This window comes from Pistacia vera, unplaced genomic scaffold (genome assembly GCF_008641045.1).
Source record: "Pistacia vera cultivar Batoury unplaced genomic scaffold, PisVer_v2 Contig337, whole genome shotgun sequence".
Taxonomy (NCBI): domain Eukaryota; kingdom Viridiplantae; phylum Streptophyta; class Magnoliopsida; order Sapindales; family Anacardiaceae; genus Pistacia; species Pistacia vera.
The window spans coordinates 664,968-681,662 of record NW_022196154.1 but is presented as its reverse complement, the minus strand read 5'-3'; the positions used below and the strand labels follow the sequence as shown (position 1 = coordinate 681,662).

At 34.0% G+C, this 16,695-nt stretch overlaps 2 protein-coding genes and 1 non-coding gene across 4 annotated transcripts; 2 read left to right on the top strand and 1 right to left on the bottom strand.

Moving 5' to 3' along the window:
* Positions 1 to 4,138: 4,138 nt before the first annotated feature.
* LOC116137908 (protein TIFY 9-like) lies at positions 4,139 to 6,301 on the top strand. 2 transcript variants are annotated; one of them, XM_031423603.1, is made up of 7 exons: positions 4,139 to 4,420; positions 4,515 to 4,689; positions 4,804 to 4,891; positions 4,983 to 5,094; positions 5,195 to 5,252; positions 5,551 to 5,585; positions 5,830 to 6,301. In XM_031423603.1, the coding sequence occupies exons 1-7, from the start codon at positions 4,312 to 4,314 to the stop codon at positions 5,832 to 5,834; spliced, it is 582 nt and encodes a 193-aa protein (XP_031279463.1). In that variant the 5' UTR covers positions 4,139 to 4,311; the 3' UTR covers positions 5,835 to 6,301. The 2 variants fall into 2 exon arrangements, with proteins under 2 accessions (XP_031279463.1, XP_031279464.1); XM_031423604.1 differs by lacking the exon at positions 5,551 to 5,585 and having other exon boundaries at positions 4,142 to 4,420.
* A 3,312-nt stretch (positions 6,302 to 9,613) lies between these two features.
* On the bottom strand, positions 9,614 to 9,695 carry LOC116137929. The gene has a single exon (XR_004129250.1). It is a non-coding gene; the product is annotated as a small nucleolar RNA SNORD36 (small nucleolar RNA).
* A 199-nt stretch (positions 9,696 to 9,894) lies between these two features.
* LOC116137924 (putative pentatricopeptide repeat-containing protein At5g13230, mitochondrial) lies at positions 9,895 to 15,976 on the top strand. The gene is made up of 4 exons (XM_031423619.1): positions 9,895 to 12,694; positions 13,010 to 13,072; positions 13,199 to 13,249; positions 15,341 to 15,976. Exon 1 carries the CDS (start codon positions 10,089 to 10,091, stop codon positions 12,582 to 12,584), a length of 2,496 nt encoding a protein of 831 aa, XP_031279479.1. The 5' UTR covers positions 9,895 to 10,088; the 3' UTR covers positions 12,585 to 12,694; positions 13,010 to 13,072; positions 13,199 to 13,249; positions 15,341 to 15,976.
* Positions 15,977 to 16,695: the final 719 nt, after the last annotated feature.

Sequence of the window (16,695 nt, the reverse complement as noted above, 5' to 3'; positions counted from 1 at the left end):
GTATACTACATCACTTTAGAAGTGTTTCTAAGTTCTATATATATCAAGCATGAATATATATCAACTATATACTACATCACTTTAGCAGTGTTTCTAGGTTCTATATGTATCAAGCATGAATATATATTAGGATGTGAATTTACATAGAGTAATATTTACATTTACAAAGATTTTACACAAAGTGACGTGTCAAAATATAATTGAATGTATTAATATAAAAGTCAACTTAATAAATGCATATTAAATGGTACTAAATAATATATTACTTTGTATACATGTTTTTTAAATGTAGTATTATTCATTTTCATATCATAATTTAAAAGCAAATTAAATTCACTAACTTATATTGACCAGAATAAGAATCTTAATATGTAACACCGAATTTCAATGACAACTTTCACGAATGTAACATAATTATATAGTATATTTCTCTTATATCATAATTCATGAATAATCATAATATAACAATATTGAGGGGCTCTAATATATTATATTTATACCTAACACGTGTAGATTTTATAATACATTTATTTTTAGGAAAATGACATACGAGAATCCCATAGTGCCTAACATTTATAGGATTATTTGTGGATATAATTTAGTCACATTATATGGTTCTAGAGTACAATTATTTATTTAAAAAGAAAAATTGTTTGAATACTTTTATGAGTCAAAGTAAGGACGACGTGATTTTTGAGGATGTTTGGTATAATACCTATGAAAATTAAAGAAAACACAAGAAAAATGCTAGAGACATGTGAATCTTTAAAAAAAAGTGAAATGAATAATGTTCAACATGAACATGATCATTGATCAAAGATCCGAGTATTATGTTTGTTTATACACAAATCATGTTCAAACTATAATAATAAACATTAGCTTTCCCATCACCTTTTTTTAATTATATGTATTATAAAATAAAAAGGAAAAAAAATTGTTCTTATGTATGCTTTTTCCTTCAATTATTTAAAAGATTTATATAGTGTTGAATATTTTATTTAGACACCCACTTTATCACCAACTTTAAAATTTAAATTAATTAAATGAAATTTTTATATTATAACAAGTTGTGGACTTATTAGTGAACCTTGAATTAAGTACAAGTACATAATTTATCAATAGGCACCATAGCTATGACTATAACTAAGATAAATTTTAATACCATCTCACATAAATCACGCCGTTTGAATATATCCATTAATGTATTTATTATTTTAATAAAATAAGAGTAAACAACATATTCCCACCCAAGGTTTAACGAAAACCTAAGTTGATAACCCACCTTTAAAGTAATACAGTTAGTGACTGTTGGGTTATGACGAATGTTATTACCAAACTATCCTTCACCCCATTCCAAACCATCATCATAGTCGGCCAAATCACTACTACAACCCATTCCAAACCACCACCACAGTCGATTCCAGACCACCTCATCCCAAAATCACCACACAATTGTCCAAAACAACACTACGATCGGCCAAACCACCCCATCCCAAAATCACCACACAATTGTCCAAAACAACACTACGATCGGCCAAACCACCCCATTCCAAATCCAACAACCACCACCTAAAATCACACCATTTCAATAAAAAAAAAAATACAAACTAAAAACCCTAGGGAGAGGGGGCTTCAATCAGCATTGAAATGTGAGAAATGGGGGACAAAAAGCGTGGGGTTATTGGAGAGGGCTTTTCGATGAGTCGAATGGTGGACTTGATGAAGATTTTTGGTGATAGAGTTGGCCGAAAAGAAGTTGGTGGAGTGTAACACTTGAGATGAAGAGTGACAGAAAAAAGGGGAGTTAAGGTGGTCGGGGGGTAGTGGGTTGGGATGTTGAGCTGTCTGGTAGTCGTAAAATGGGGTAGGGGTTCTGTCCCCGAAAAGTGCCAGAAAACAGTCGAGGACGACCGGCAAACGACGAGCTGGTGCGGTCAAGGGGTGATGGGGTTTTGATGAAGGTGGGTGGATGAAGCCGACAGTAGTGGAGGGAAAAAGAAGAAGATGGGAGGAGGAGGGGGATATGAGAAAAAAACTGGGTAGGGAAGATAGAAAAAGACCATTTTAGCCCTTAACTCTTAAAATAAATGAATTGATTTTACTTTAAAGGTGGGTATTTGGAATTAATGACACTAGGTATTAACTAAGGATTTCGTTGAACCTCATGTGAAAATATGTTGTTTACTCATAAAATAATAATAAATTTATTTGTGGAAAAAAATAAATACAAATTTGAGTTCACCAACTCGTGATAATATCACTTGGCATTTATTTCGTTTTCCGTTAGAGCACGTTAAATTCATAAATATTATTTTTTCGATTTAAATTTCAAAGAAATCGCCTACCCAAGAAAAACAGAATTTATAGCACAAGCGTCGGTTCGCTTCCCCATGGACCCCACAATCAGATTAGGTAAACATCACGAACTTGACGGTGGGGTCACTAACGCCGTGAGTCCCTTCCCGTACACGTTTAAATTAAATGTTGAGGACTTGCGTCTTGCGGTGCTTTTTTATTTATTTTTTAGAATTGAAACGGCGCCGTTCAATGATGAAATATAAGATAGGAGATGTTTTCATGTGGATTCACGAGATGGACTTGGCGTTGGCGGTGCGACAACTTTTGCCGTCACGCTTACAAAATTAAAGCGAGAATGACCTTTTGAATTTAAACACGTGAGAAAAAGCATCTGAGAGGTTTTTAATCACGTGATTTTTGAGTTTTTTCGTTTGGTTCACGTTACCTGCTGTGGCACGAGGACCAAATGCAACACAAAAATATCCTTTTCGTACTCCCTTATTTCCTAACAACCCACTGTTTCCAATTCCGCTAGTTTAATCAATTAATTAATTAAGGAAATAGGCTGTCCTTTGAGATTTTACAATAATGTCCTTTTTTCAACAATATTAAATAAACAACACAAATTTGAGCCAAATCTTTAATTTCCGCGTTTAACTATAAGGAAAAATTTAATGGAAACATATGCCAACTGGAGTAGAACCTACTGTTTTCGGCACATTTTTTTAGAATATATATATTATACATTAAATGACAGAATAATACCTCAACTTTTCTTAAAATTATTGTGATACAGTACTAATTCCTATACCTATTCATTATAGTGAATATGACAGAATAATACCATGAACTAAAGAATTGTTTAGGTTTATTTTATTTGGAAAAATTCGAAATAGTACCTCGAATAAATAATATTATATAATCTAAATTTTATATGAGATGCAATTAGCTGTAATTGATTATTATATGATTATATGGATAATATCACTCTTGAATCACTGGTAGATAATCTCAAATTACCTTTTATCTTCTTGTTGTGTGTCAAATTGGAAGTGGATAAATCTTTCTTTGGTACAAAAATATCTTGCGATTAGACTCCATGATTTAAAGTCAAAGATCTTACTCTTTCTTGTTTAATTAAATTCGAGTTTATCTTCGATTCAATTATGTAATTGACATTATATAAATTCAATTATGATCTGTTTTGAGAGTCGACAAAAATAGGTTAGAAAGTTCTAATTAGAAACTCACTTTTAAAAGCAAATTCAATAACATGACATGACAAATTGACAATAGAAGTAGGTTTTGCATTTGTTCTTTAATACTTTATGTTAATTATTGTGAAAATATTATTTTATTATCCCATTATTAATCTATTAGGATTACCCACATATCTTACGTATTTTTAATTGGTGTGATTTTCCGTATTAACATTTCTTTAACAAAAATTAAAGCAACCAAATTCATAAGATTGGTATAAAAAGTAAATGATCAATAAATTTATTAATTATATTGTAAATTTAAATTTCATTATTTTATTTAGTTAAAAAAAACGTGAAAGATTTGAAGGATAGAATTGTCTAACAATGCAACTGAACGACGTCGACTTCGTCAAACAATGCTGAACAAAATTGGCCGATCACATTTGAGTCCAAGACAGAGAAAAAAATTAATATTATAATATTTGATAAAGACCAACACCGATAAACAAGACTTGAGTTAAACTCTTGCGTCTTTAAAGTCAAGTGGGACCGACTACATTTTTGGATGTTGCCACGGACATCACATGGAAGACGTGTGCTTTTTACGAGCCAAACCAAACCCAACCCAAACCCTAGGCGCCTCTCTCAAAAACATTTCTACCATCTCATGTGTACCTCGTGTCTCTTTATTCTCTGTCCCGCTTCCCCATTTAAGTTGTTATCGTCCTCTTTCTTTCAAACCCAAAAACACACAATTTAACTATTCGAATTCCATTCTCATACTTTCTCTCTTCCCCGCAACAACAAAATAATGTCGCGTGCTACAGTTGAACTTGATTTCTTTGGCATGGAGAGGAAAGAAATGGCTTCCTCTAAATCTCAGTTCCAGAAATTTCTTCATCGTCAACGAAGCTTTCGTGGTACGTGCCTTCTCCTTCTAATCTCCCTTTCTGATTAATTTGTTTTTTCTTTGTGTTAATTGTGTTTAGAACTTATTGTTATGTGTTTTTGCAGACCTTCAGGGCGCCATTTCTAAGATTAATCCTGAAATACTCAAATCTGTTATTGCCTCCGGTTCCGTGAATACTGTTGATTCAAAGAAGTTACCGGTTTCTATGCCGACGACTCCCAAAGAAGAGCCAGCTTCTTTTCCTGCTTTGCCTCTTTTTAAACATATCTCCGTTTCCAGGTACTTGAATAAAATGTTTCGTTGAAGAACTTTCTGTTTGTGTCATAAAGAAAAATTGATTTATTTTCCATGAAAAAATATTTTTATTTAATTGTAGTTTTATATGTATCTCAGGTCTGCTACAGAGAACCTTCCGGAAACTGCTCCTCTGACTATTTTCTACAATGGAACGGTCACCGTTTACGATGTTCCTCGAGACAAGGTTTGTCTAAACAAGAGTGTTCAATTGTTTAATTTATTTATTTTTTGTCTGTTAAGAGTTGTTTCTTATTGTTAGTGGAATAATTTTACAGGCTGAATGCATTCTGAAACTTGCTGTTGATGGAAACTCCAAAACTGAAGAATCAAAAAACTCAAAAACTGCTACCGACCAACAACAGCTGCTAGAGACTCTTAATACCGGAGGTTAGTTTCTGTTACATTGATTATTCTTATTAGTATTCTTTCTTAATCATGGAGGAGAAGGATTAATTGAACTTTTGAAATAATTTGGTGTGATTTGCAGATCTCCCAATTGCTCGCAAAAAGTCATTGCAGAGATTTCTCGAGAAACGCAGAGAGAGGTAATAATTCAAGTCTCTAATAATTTCTTTCATTTGCTGCATGGGTAAATATGATCTTAAATGTCACATTCGAAAGCCTTATTTTCTTTGTTTGAATATTGTGAAATTAATTCTCTATTTTGATTTCTCATTTGTACATGGTTACGTTTTTATTTTTAATTCTCTGAAACTTTTGAATTTCAAAAACACCATCAAAACTGTTGCCATAGATAGACACGAGTAAGAATGATTAATCCTGTAGATTTAAGTAGTTGAAAAATCCCATTTATTTACACAAATCTCGCTTCATGGAAACCAGGAATGACATGGACTCTGATCCGAATCAACGTAGCGGTAAATACTATCCCCAATGTGCGATAATCATGGGAAACAACAATCCCGTTTAGTTTTTATTATTTTTTAGATTAAAGTAATCAAGTAAATGTTGAATCCCAATAAAGTCGGAGTGATTTTCTTGTGTTTCTTCTTACCTGTGTTTGTAATCTTTGAATTTCATTTCAAATAAAAGTGTTTGACAAAGAAATCACAAGATTTTTCAAAGTATACTAAATAACACGCGGCGGTGAACTATTTGCAGGTTGACTTCGGTGTCGCCTTATGGCTGTTAAACCTAATACGCGGTTTGGGACCGCCTAAAAATAGCATCGTGGGACCTGGACTGGAACAGCACAGAGGAAGAAATATAACTTTGTAATGTTGTTTGATGAGGAGGTGAGGCAAAAATAGTTGTATTAGCCTGCCTCTTTTGACTCGGTAGATACAAATATAATACTAGTAGTGCAATAGAAGCTTTATTATTATAAGTAGGGACGGCGTGTTGTGGTTTCAACCCACGTTTATAGTATTAATGTTGTTTCGAAATTTGGCTTTAAATATGTCTCCTTCCTTGCACTTTCCTAAGGGGTCTTAATGTGGACTTAGACCATTCGTTTAATTTACGGAGGTTTGTCTTTTCTTTTTTTATTTGTTTATTTATGTAAGTTTGAAGTCACATGTATACGACTGACCTCTTTTTTGAATCATATATAATATTGTTGTTATTTGGGTTAGCATGTGTTGTTGTCTTCATCGCCTTGTTTGATGGGGGATGCGTTTGTTTATTAATAAGTTTAAATACGGTGGGTCGTCTACTGTTAGCCGTCGGATAAAAAATGTGAATATTAATAATGGATAAAATGCATTTAGAATGATGTAGATGGATGATGCAGTTAAAGTAAATAGGTAAGTCATGTGAAGATGGTATATTTATTATGCAACAGAAATCTCTCTCTCTCTCTCTCTCTCTCTCTCTCTCTCTCCATATATATATATATATATATAATCTCCCTATAATGATACACTATATAAGAATAAATTTTACATAATCATAAAAAATTTAAATTTAAATTTGGGATAGTTATAAATAAGAATAAACTTCACATTATAATAAGTTATAATTTTTTTAATTCCTACCTTAAGAAAAGCCGACTCTACGTAGTAATAATTTTTTATATTACAAAAATATATATTTTATATTAAATTAAAGGTTTAATATGAAACAAAATATTTATCAATAGTTGTTTGAGATAATGATTTATGATTTATGATTTATGCTTTAAAGTTCTTGTTGAAGCCAAAATATTTTTAGCTTCTCAAATATGTTTAGATCTTCGTCGCATGAAACTTTTTGTATTTTCATACTATCATTCTCAATATTATTTCTTTTCTATTTTTATTAAATTGCAGCATTGATTTATTCTTTAGTTAAAATATACATGATTTGTTGCTCATTTGGATGATCGAGGAAGACATTAATATCCATTCGATTAGTGCAATGAAGTTGTTGAATTTGATCACTCAATTCTATAATGACTATTTTATTATTTTTATCCACTTTATTTATAATTTGCAATTCATCGAGACATCGAAGGTCCTAATTTTGCAGTGCTTAAAACTATTGATAATTGTCTGTGGCTTCACATCAATTGACCATGCATCAACTGCATTTACAGTTTCATCAATGACATTTATTTTTGCTAGTTTCAAGACACGATCTTCTATCCGTTTCAAAAGTAGACAATTGAAGCACTGAATTGAAATCCTAATACTATTAAAACATGAATTGAAATCCTAATATTGTAATACTAAAACATAAATTATAAAATAAGAAATCAAAATAATAATTTTTGTAACCACAACTCTATTAAGTTATAATATCCTCATAGTAATAAAATTAGTTCATCCCACCATTATGATTATAGAGAAGTTTTACTCTATATATATATATGTATATATTTTTTTTATGACGTGGGTGTCCGAGCTAGTTTACTAGCATCTCAATAAATCTCCTAGAACCTTAGAACTCTCGGTCCGATAAGAGTTCTAATAGCCACTCTTATTAGTAACCAAAGAGGGATTCGAACTCAAAACCTCTTGAGATATACACCTAAGAGTTTCTATTAAATCAATCACTCGGCTACTCAGGGGATGGTTAACAGAAATATGTATTAATATGTTTAGAAAAGGAATTATTAAAAGATTGTGCAGCACATACATCAAATGGTAGGATATCATAATATAACCATTTGTTAAGGGACTATAAATTTTTAGGAATTCCTTCAATCGAAAATTGGTTGAATTTATGACAATTATACTGGTCATATCTATTTATTTATTTTTACCAAAGATAATTATAATATTTAATGGTAAAGTCTATTCATTTATTTGTTTCTGCATTCTAATCTTTAATCAATGTTTTCCCACCTTTAATTTGAACCTCCACTATTGACTCTTATTTTTTCTTAGGGTGATGTGTGACTTTAACTTAGAATTTTGAATCTCACATGCAACAAAACAAAAGCCAGAGGAAAAGAGGTGAGACTAAAAGCTGAACAAAGCAAAAGATCCATCTCCTGATAAATGAAAACCTAATTTCCCCATAACCAAAAAAAAGAAAAAAGAAAAAGGTACCAGACGTAATTAACAGAAGAAGATGCTTTAAGCCACACAATTTCAGCTTAATAAAAAAGAAAAAGAAAATTAATGGAGCCGACCATTTAACGCCATGTGTCATAAGATTCTTCATTCAAAACTTGTTAGTAAAATAATGTTTTATCTGCAAAATGGAAAGGAATGTGAGGTGTCGTGGTTAGACAATTTAACATGAATGGGTTAAAAGTTAGGTTTGAGTGGGAGTAGGATTTAATTGTGGTAGATGAGTTTGGAGGTTGAGTAATGAATTTTGCAAACGTGCACTATGTTTAAATGTACTGTACATTGATTCCTTTCTTTTAACAGTATCAGTTGCTTTTATTGTTTACCAAATTTGAACAACACTTTGCGTGATTTGTTCGGCTTTAGACTGCTATGCTACTATACGATTTTTGGGACTCTTGAAAAAGGCCAAACGACATCTTCCCACCAATAGTTTGCCCTGACGACAATTTATTATCCAAACAGTTTGAAAACGACAATTAACCACCAGCTATTAGTTATGTCCGTTAACTTAAAAGGATAAGATGGTAAATGTGATTATGTTATTAAAAAACGACATCTTCTTCATCTGCCCCTCCTTCGCTGTCGGCATCTTCACCGTAATTTCGCTGCCCTTCGGTAGCCCTTCGGTAGCCCTTCCACTCTTTCCACCCTTTCCAGCCACCCGCCCACCAACAATTATCAAGTTATAAGAGAAGTTTGTGAAAAAAAATTGTTGACGTAACATTACTTAAAATTAATATGGAATTTTAACATAAAACGCAACCCTACTGTTATTCTAGAGCGAAGACTGAAAGAGAGTAAACCCATAGCACACTCTGTATTTCATCTACGAAACACGATAGGAAATCCAGGCTTCGGCCCAATAATCATCATTAAGTTAAGAGTTGGGCCACTTCTTTTATAGCTAGCCCATGGTATCACTGGTCTTTATTATGATGTAGTCTCCAGAAACACAAAACCACAACGCCAATTTCATGTTCTCACTGTCTCAGCATCATCGTAAGTACAAGTATTCAACTACTTAATTCTATGTTTAAGTCACTGTAAAACTTTTTGGGGTGTTCAAAATCCAATTTTAAACCATTTCATCAAGATTGGATTTCAAATCTCTAGACCAATAATATTGGATCGGATTATCCAAACTGCCGGATATGAATTATGAATTTTTTAACCAGATTTACACGGGAAGATAAAATTAACTTACGCTTTCAATAAGAGATTTTTTTTTTTGTGACCAAACGAAATACCATCAAGTAAACAGATATGGGAATGGTTTGACATTAATCAAAGTAAAACAGATTAAAGACGAGTTGAGACTGAACATGAAAAACACACAACAATACAATACAATATAAGAGAGGTAAGAAGTGAGTTAAGTGAAGGACTGAGCATCAGTTTTAAAAAGCTCGAATTTTGAAGCTTCATGGATTTATCAGCTATGTATGATAAATGTTTCATCATATGCTCAGACCCAGATACCCAACTTCTCTTAAATCAAAAGATAATTAACACATAAAAGAAAAGGATAAACAGAGAAAAATAAGTGAGTTGAAAGCAATATTGTTCCTCTACTCAGAGTCAGTACAGTGGAACATGAAACTTCAGCGGCCACAAGATACCTTTATATAGACTATTGATAAAACCCACAGAAACCCTAGCTCCAACATTAGCTATAAAAGCGACGCCGTTTCACTTGAAACAACTAAACGCACAGTTTTGAAGGAATATTTAAATGCGAATTTAGCTGCCGTTTCAGTTCACTTGAAACAGTAAATTGCACCGTTTTGAGGGGAAAAAAAAAAAAAAATTCAAATTTAGCTCCTTTTTTGTTTGTTGAGTGATCTGGAAAATCGAGGGCGTATGGAAAGATTATTCAGCTTTTGCAGAACACTTTCATGTTTGAATTTTGCAACTCACTGTAAAATCAAGACATGGATACGTGGGTTTTCAGCTCAAGCAGCCCTATCAACCCAACAATGGGACAATTATATGGAACCATCAATAAAATCCTCAGAATTCAATGCTCGTGCTTACTGCTCTTCCCTCCAAAACTGTATCCCGAACGAAGACCCCAAAACGGCAATGGCCATTCACTGTCAAGTTCTGAAGAAGGGTAATTGCCTAGACTTGTTTGGCACTAACATTCTTCTCAATGTTTATGTAAAGTTAAATTTATTGGTTAATGCAAGACAGCTGTTCGATGAAATGCCCCAGAGAGATACCGTTTCTTTTGTTAGTTTAATTCAGGGGTATTCGCAGTTGTTTCAGTTTTTTGAGTCTGTTGGATTGTTTTCTAGGTTACATAGGGAAGGTCATGAGCTTAACCCCTTTGTGTTCACTACTATTTTGAAGGTTCTTGTGAGCATGGAGTGGGCAGAGTTGTGTTCTTGTATTCATGCTTCTGTATATAAGCTTGGTCACGAGTCTAATTCTTTTGTTGGAACTGCACTTATTGATGCCTACTCTGTTTGTGGGTATGTTGATTTTGCTAGAGAAGTTTTTGACGGAATTGTTTGTGAGGATATGGTTACTTGGACTGGAATGCTTACTTGCTATGCCGAGAATGATTGTTTTGAAGAGGCATTGGATTTGTTTAATGAAATGAGGATTGTTGGGCTCAAGCCAAATAATTTTACTTTTGTTAGTGTGCTTAAAGCTTGTCTTGGATTAGAGGCTTTTGGTGTTGCAAAGAGTGTTCATGGGTGTGCTTTGAAAACTCGATATGAGATGGGTCTTTATGTTGGTACTGCTTTGCTTGATTTGTATGTCGAGTCTGGGGACCTTGGAAGTGCTCGGCGGCTTTTTGAGGAGATGCCTAAGAAGGATGTGATTCCTTGGAGTTTCATGATTGCACGGTATGCTCAAAGTGATCAGAGCATGAACGCTGTGGAGCTGTTTCATAGAATGAGGCGATCTTTTGTTTTGCCTAATCAGTTCACATTTACTAGTGTGCTCCAAGCTTGTGCTACCATGGAGGGTGTGGATTTGGGGAAGCAAATCCATTGCCTCGTGGTCAAGGTTGGTCTTAACTTTAATGTGTTTGTTTCGAATGCCCTCATGGATGTCTATGCTAAATGTGGAAGGATGGAGAACTCTATGGAACTGTTTAAGGAAACATCAAATAGGAATGATGTGTGTTGGAATACAATGATTGTTGGTTACGTGCAATTAGGGGTTGGGGACAAGGCACTGAGTTTGTTCCTGGAAATGCTTGAGAACCAAGTATTGGCAACTGAAGTGACATACTCTAGTGTTCTTCGTGCATGTGCTAGTTTGGCAGCGATGGAGCCGGGAACTCAAATTCATTCCTTGACTGTCAAATCAAATTATGACATGAATGTTGTAGTCGCTAATGCTTTGATAGATATGTATGCAAAGTGTGGGAGCATTAACAATGCTCGATTAGTTTTTGATGTGATGAATGAGCGAAATAAAATTACATGGAATGCTATGATCTCAGGATACTCCATGCATGGTCTAAGTATCGAGGCCTTAAAGGTTTTTGAAATTATGGTGCAAAGAGGGTGTAAACCCAATAATTTGACTTTTATTGGTGTGCTATCGGCTTGTTGCAACGCCGGACTCCTAGATGAAGGGCAAGCTTATTTTAAATCTATGGTGGAGGACTATGGCATTGAACCATGTATAGAGCATTACACTAATATGGTCTGGCTTTTGGGCAGAGCAGGGCATCTTGATGAGGCTGCAAAGTTGATAGAAGAAATCCCATTTGAGCCCAGTGTCATGTTGTGGCGTGCCTTACTTGGTGCCTGCGTTATTCATAACAATGTTGAGCTTGGAAGAATTTCTGCTCAACATATTTTAGAGATGGAACCCGAAGATGATGCGACTCATGTGTTGTTATCAAACATTTATGCCAATGCAAAGAGGTGGAGAGATGTTGCTTCTATTAGAAAGAGCATGAAAAGGAAAGGAGTGAAAAAGGAACCAGGTCTGAGTTGGATTGAGAACCAGGGAACAGTTCATTATTTCACTGTGGGGGATACCTCACATTGTGACATGAAAGTGATTTATGGGATGTTGGAGTGGTTGAACATGAGAACCAGGAAAGCTGGTTATGTTCCTGATCATCGTGCTGTTTTGCGTGATGTAGAAGAAGATGAAAAGGAGCGGCACTTGTGGGTACACAGTGAAAGATTAGCTTTAGCTTTTGCACTAATTAAAAGTCCTCCTGGGAGCAATATTCGTATCATTAAGAATCTCCGGATATGTGTGGATTGTCATGCTGCAATAAAATTGATATCAAAGATAGTCCGAAGAGATATTATTATCAGAGATATGAACCGATTCCATCACTTTCAGGATGGACTTTGCTCTTGTGGTGATTACTGGTGATTGACTCGTTGATGCTCCTTATTGACAGTTACCTTTTTTCAACAAAAGTTTTAATCTTCTCCACAAAGTTAAATATACCCATGAAGCAGGCCTCAACTTGCTGCGCTTAGGTAATTCAAAACGGTGAACAATGATGCGAGTGCATTCTACTTATATTTGTGCTAGTTTGCTATTGATTGATTAATGAATATTAAATTATTTTGCAAATTAAAGTTTGGAAAAAATAGAAAAAAGCAGAACTTGACTTAAAAGGAAAATTTTCATTTTTCTTAAGCAATAGTATATACATGGTCCACTCATGTAATTCTATTTTATCACATACTATTGTACATCTTTCATGTTGCCTTCATAGTAAAAAAAAAAAAAAAAAAAAATGGAAAAATTCATTCTTGTTCAATACTAAGCTTAGCATGAATGGTTTGCAGGCTAGTCATATAATCAGAGGTCATTTTTTCCGCTGAACAAGATGAGCTGCACATGATTTGAAGGTTGAATTCTGTGTACATATCTTTTGAGATCCTATAATACTCTTGTGGTTATTTTAAGTCACTAGGTTTTATTTTGTGTGAAATATAAGTTGCATATGAACTATGGTTTCTTGTGTTGGAACATAGGTTGGATTGCAAGCTTTCCGAGTCTTCTTGTTATGTGCTCTTTTACTGCAGGTAGATGTTCTCTGTATTTCTTCTTACAATCCTTTTTATTTCTCTACCATCCTTGTTCCTAAATATAATCTGCAGTTTTAAACTTTGGATCAAAGAATAACCAACTACTCCTAGCTCAGAATAATCATTCATATCATGACCAGTATAACCAAAGGCACTCCATATAATGATGCTGTTCTAGTAATTCTTTCGGTCATGAACATATAATGAGGCTTATTATTATAGTTACTGAAAAATATGCAATATATGAATTTGTCAGCGCGCACTGTATTTGTCACTATCAAGATGTTTCACGTGATGTGATCTTTATCCGATCAAATCCCCAGTCCTGTTGGATCATGTCTAGATTATGATTGTTATTTTAATGTTGATATTTTCGATATTGGGTGCATGTGTAGTATTTATATATATATGACAATAGTGTACAGGTATCAGAGATATAGTTTGCCCCATACTTGCCTCATATTTTCATTCATACGTTGTGTCAGCATCATATTGCACTTCCTGAAACATCCAATACATTGCACAAATAGCCTTTCCTTGCATTTCTGAATTGTTAATCATTCAAAATCAGATTTACAAAATGATCAACTTTTTGACTAGGAGATTGCTTCTCGTACACGGATAATATTTTAGGTGGTAGTGGACGGAGAAAAGTCAAAATCACGAAGATTACCATATATGATATCTTTATTTTTATTTTAGTATTCGGACTGAAGGTTTTCAATCCTTAGGTCGGCGGACTTCAAATTATATTATGAACTAGGGCTGATTTACAAGTATAGACTTCCTATGTAAAACAGCTGCCTAACTACCATAGTGTTACTACTATTTTTATCATCAACTTTACTGCTGCTAGTTTTCATTGTGGATTTAACTTGCCTAAATGTTATGCTATTCATCAACTTCTTCGCTGTATAGTTCCAATTCTCTCTTTCAAAGGGGTTCAATGAGGTTACAAATCTGCTTTCCCTGGCAAGATTGTCCTCATAAAGGAATGTGCAAACCAACTAAATATTACCTTGCTGCTTCATCAGCCATCTCTTAATTTAAGCCTATTCAATCTTTTATAAATTATCATTCGACTTATTTTTTGTTCTATGCCTCTGAAAGTAACATCTAGGATTAATTCACCCTCATATGAAGCACTAATTTGAATAAAATCCTGAATTTTGAAGAATAACATTTGGTGCCCCGTCACACTGTCCCTGTTTCTTAGGAACTTGCTGAATCATAGGAGTAGGAACCTGTCCTTGTTAGAGAATTTTGAAAATGACTTCTGCTTGCTTATGAAATGAGAAAAGACCAACGAAATGTGTAAGATTAACATTCATGGAAATTCGTTATTCTTGTCAGAATTTAGTTGTTAATGGAAATTCGTTATTCTTGTCAGAATTTAGTTGTTAATGGAAATTCGTTATTCTTGTCAGAATTTAGTCAGATCTATAGAACTACTATTTTTGGTCACACACTAAAAAAATTTAAATCTTCTCTAAATTTGCTTCAGTGATTATTGTATTTCAGGTTGACAATATTTACCACTTGCAGCTCTCTCTAGTTTCTAAATTAAAACTTATAACTTAAAAATAAAGATAAAGTGCAGTTAAACACATTCTGCAGTTGTAGACATAGTGTCGTGAAGTCAGCTTAGGCAGGGTGTGAAGTGGACTTGAATAATTATTAGAATGCAACTCTACTTAAGTTCATGATATTTTTAAACATCATTTTTAGCAGTGGTTCATGAGGAATTTGGCAGATGCTACTGAGATAGAAGTTTTGTTTAATTAAGCTTTCTTCTAATCTTGTAGAGCAGTTTAAAGTCATACACAAAAGTCGAAACTCTTCAGTATCTTGCACTTATAGTTTTGTGAAGCCTACACAATTTCTAGGATTAGATGTCGCTTATACATTAAGGCTGAATTTGTATGTGTATTAGGTAGTGACATGTTTTCTCTTCATCTTTACTTTTCATGAACAAATTGTTCTTAGTGACATTCCCTTTTTTAGTCCTACAGTTTCTTTTCTTTGTTTATCTTTGGTGTTTCACTGGTGACATTTGTTCTCTTTTTCTTAAAAATGATTTGAGTGCAGGCATTATCAAGAGCTAAATCTGGCGAGGCTGTAAACACACGAAGTAACTAGAGCCAGGGGAATGCATTTGCCTATGGGAGAAAGCTGTTGTTGAATGTGGTCGCAGTTTCTAAAAGCTATGATGTTCCATATTATCATGTAGTTAGTTGCCTTTTCAATTGTCCATTAGACGAAAATTGGCAATTGGTTTATCTGTTATACTGCATGGAACCATGATTTATGAGGTAGTTCTGGCAAGCTGCCTTTGAATGAGGAAAGCTGTTACAGAAGTCTTTTTATCCACGACGTATCTGGTTAAAAGAAAAGCCACACCAAAACCATGTGATCGGCCTAAGACTTGAGGATTCAGGCGAAACAGAAGCAAAAACATCTCCTACATCCTAACAAGGCTCTGTCTTTACCTCAGCCCTGCAGCTACCATACACTCATCCTATGTGCTTCACTAGAAATGGCTAGTTATACTTATTAAAGGTTCCATTCATTTACATCCACAATGTTTTCATGAGATCATTTATATTTAGATTAATATTTTTGTTATACAATATAGTTAGATTCTCACCTACTTATAAACAGCCCTTTTGAGCCTGTACTGCTTGATGGAAATATACTCCAATGAAATTCGTTATAAGTGATAGTTGACTGCTACAATTTTAAGCTTCATGATCTTATAAGTCACGCCTGAGGATCAATTTGGTTGCGTTGATGGCGATGGAGAAAGTTTAGGTAAGGGATTTTGTTCAAGTAACGCAAGGGTCGTAATCTGTATTGAGAATGAGTCATTTATGGGCGACATGTAGTGTGTAGCCCCATGTGATATTTCTCTAAATACCTACTTCGATAGTCCAATTATTAGGCACCATTTACCTGTAATTTTTATGTGAACCAAACTGAAATTAGAAAAAAAAAAAAAAAGGAAAAAAACAAAAAAGTTGTGAATTCTTGCCTAATTACGTTAGATCAGAATGACGTCCTTATTATTGCTATACAGCTAAAATCATCTCTCAACTCAATCAACAAACTAGTCATTACGTACCCCATTAATTTTCTTTTACATTTGACTTTCATTCACACATTTCACAAAGCCCACTAGAGACTTTTGTGTGTTCATACGAATTACAGCACAGGAGGGTATGAATTGAGCCTACCCACAAACACAACGTGTAACCGCCATGCAAAAGCAGAAAAAGATAAATGAGCACCGGCAGGGCCTTTCCCTGCATGTGTTTTAAGAATTTATGGTGGTCAATTGGCGAGATTGACGTTGCATTGTTTCTTGTGTTTTTGGATGATATGAGAAATCAAACGTCGACGTGACACAACCATGACAAACCCATTCCATGTTCTCTCAAGTTTAA

What these genes read in the sequence shown, in the direction of transcription:
- LOC116137908 (XM_031423603.1), top strand. Translation starts at nt 4,312, where the DNA reads ATGTCGCGTGCTACAGTTGAACTTGATTTCTTTGGCATGGAGAGGAAA. An exon ending in ACGATGTTCCTCGAGACAAG is followed by an intron (nt 4,892 to 4,982) that starts GTTTGTCTAAAC and finishes ATAATTTTACAG; the next exon opens with GCTGAATGCATTCTGAAACT. An exon ending in CTCGAGAAACGCAGAGAGAG is followed by an intron (nt 5,253 to 5,550) that starts GTAATAATTCAA and finishes CATGGAAACCAG; the next exon opens with GAATGACATGGACTCTGATC.
- LOC116137924 (XM_031423619.1), top strand. Translation starts at nt 10,089, where the DNA reads ATGGAAAGATTATTCAGCTTTTGCAGAACACTTTCATGTTTGAATTTT.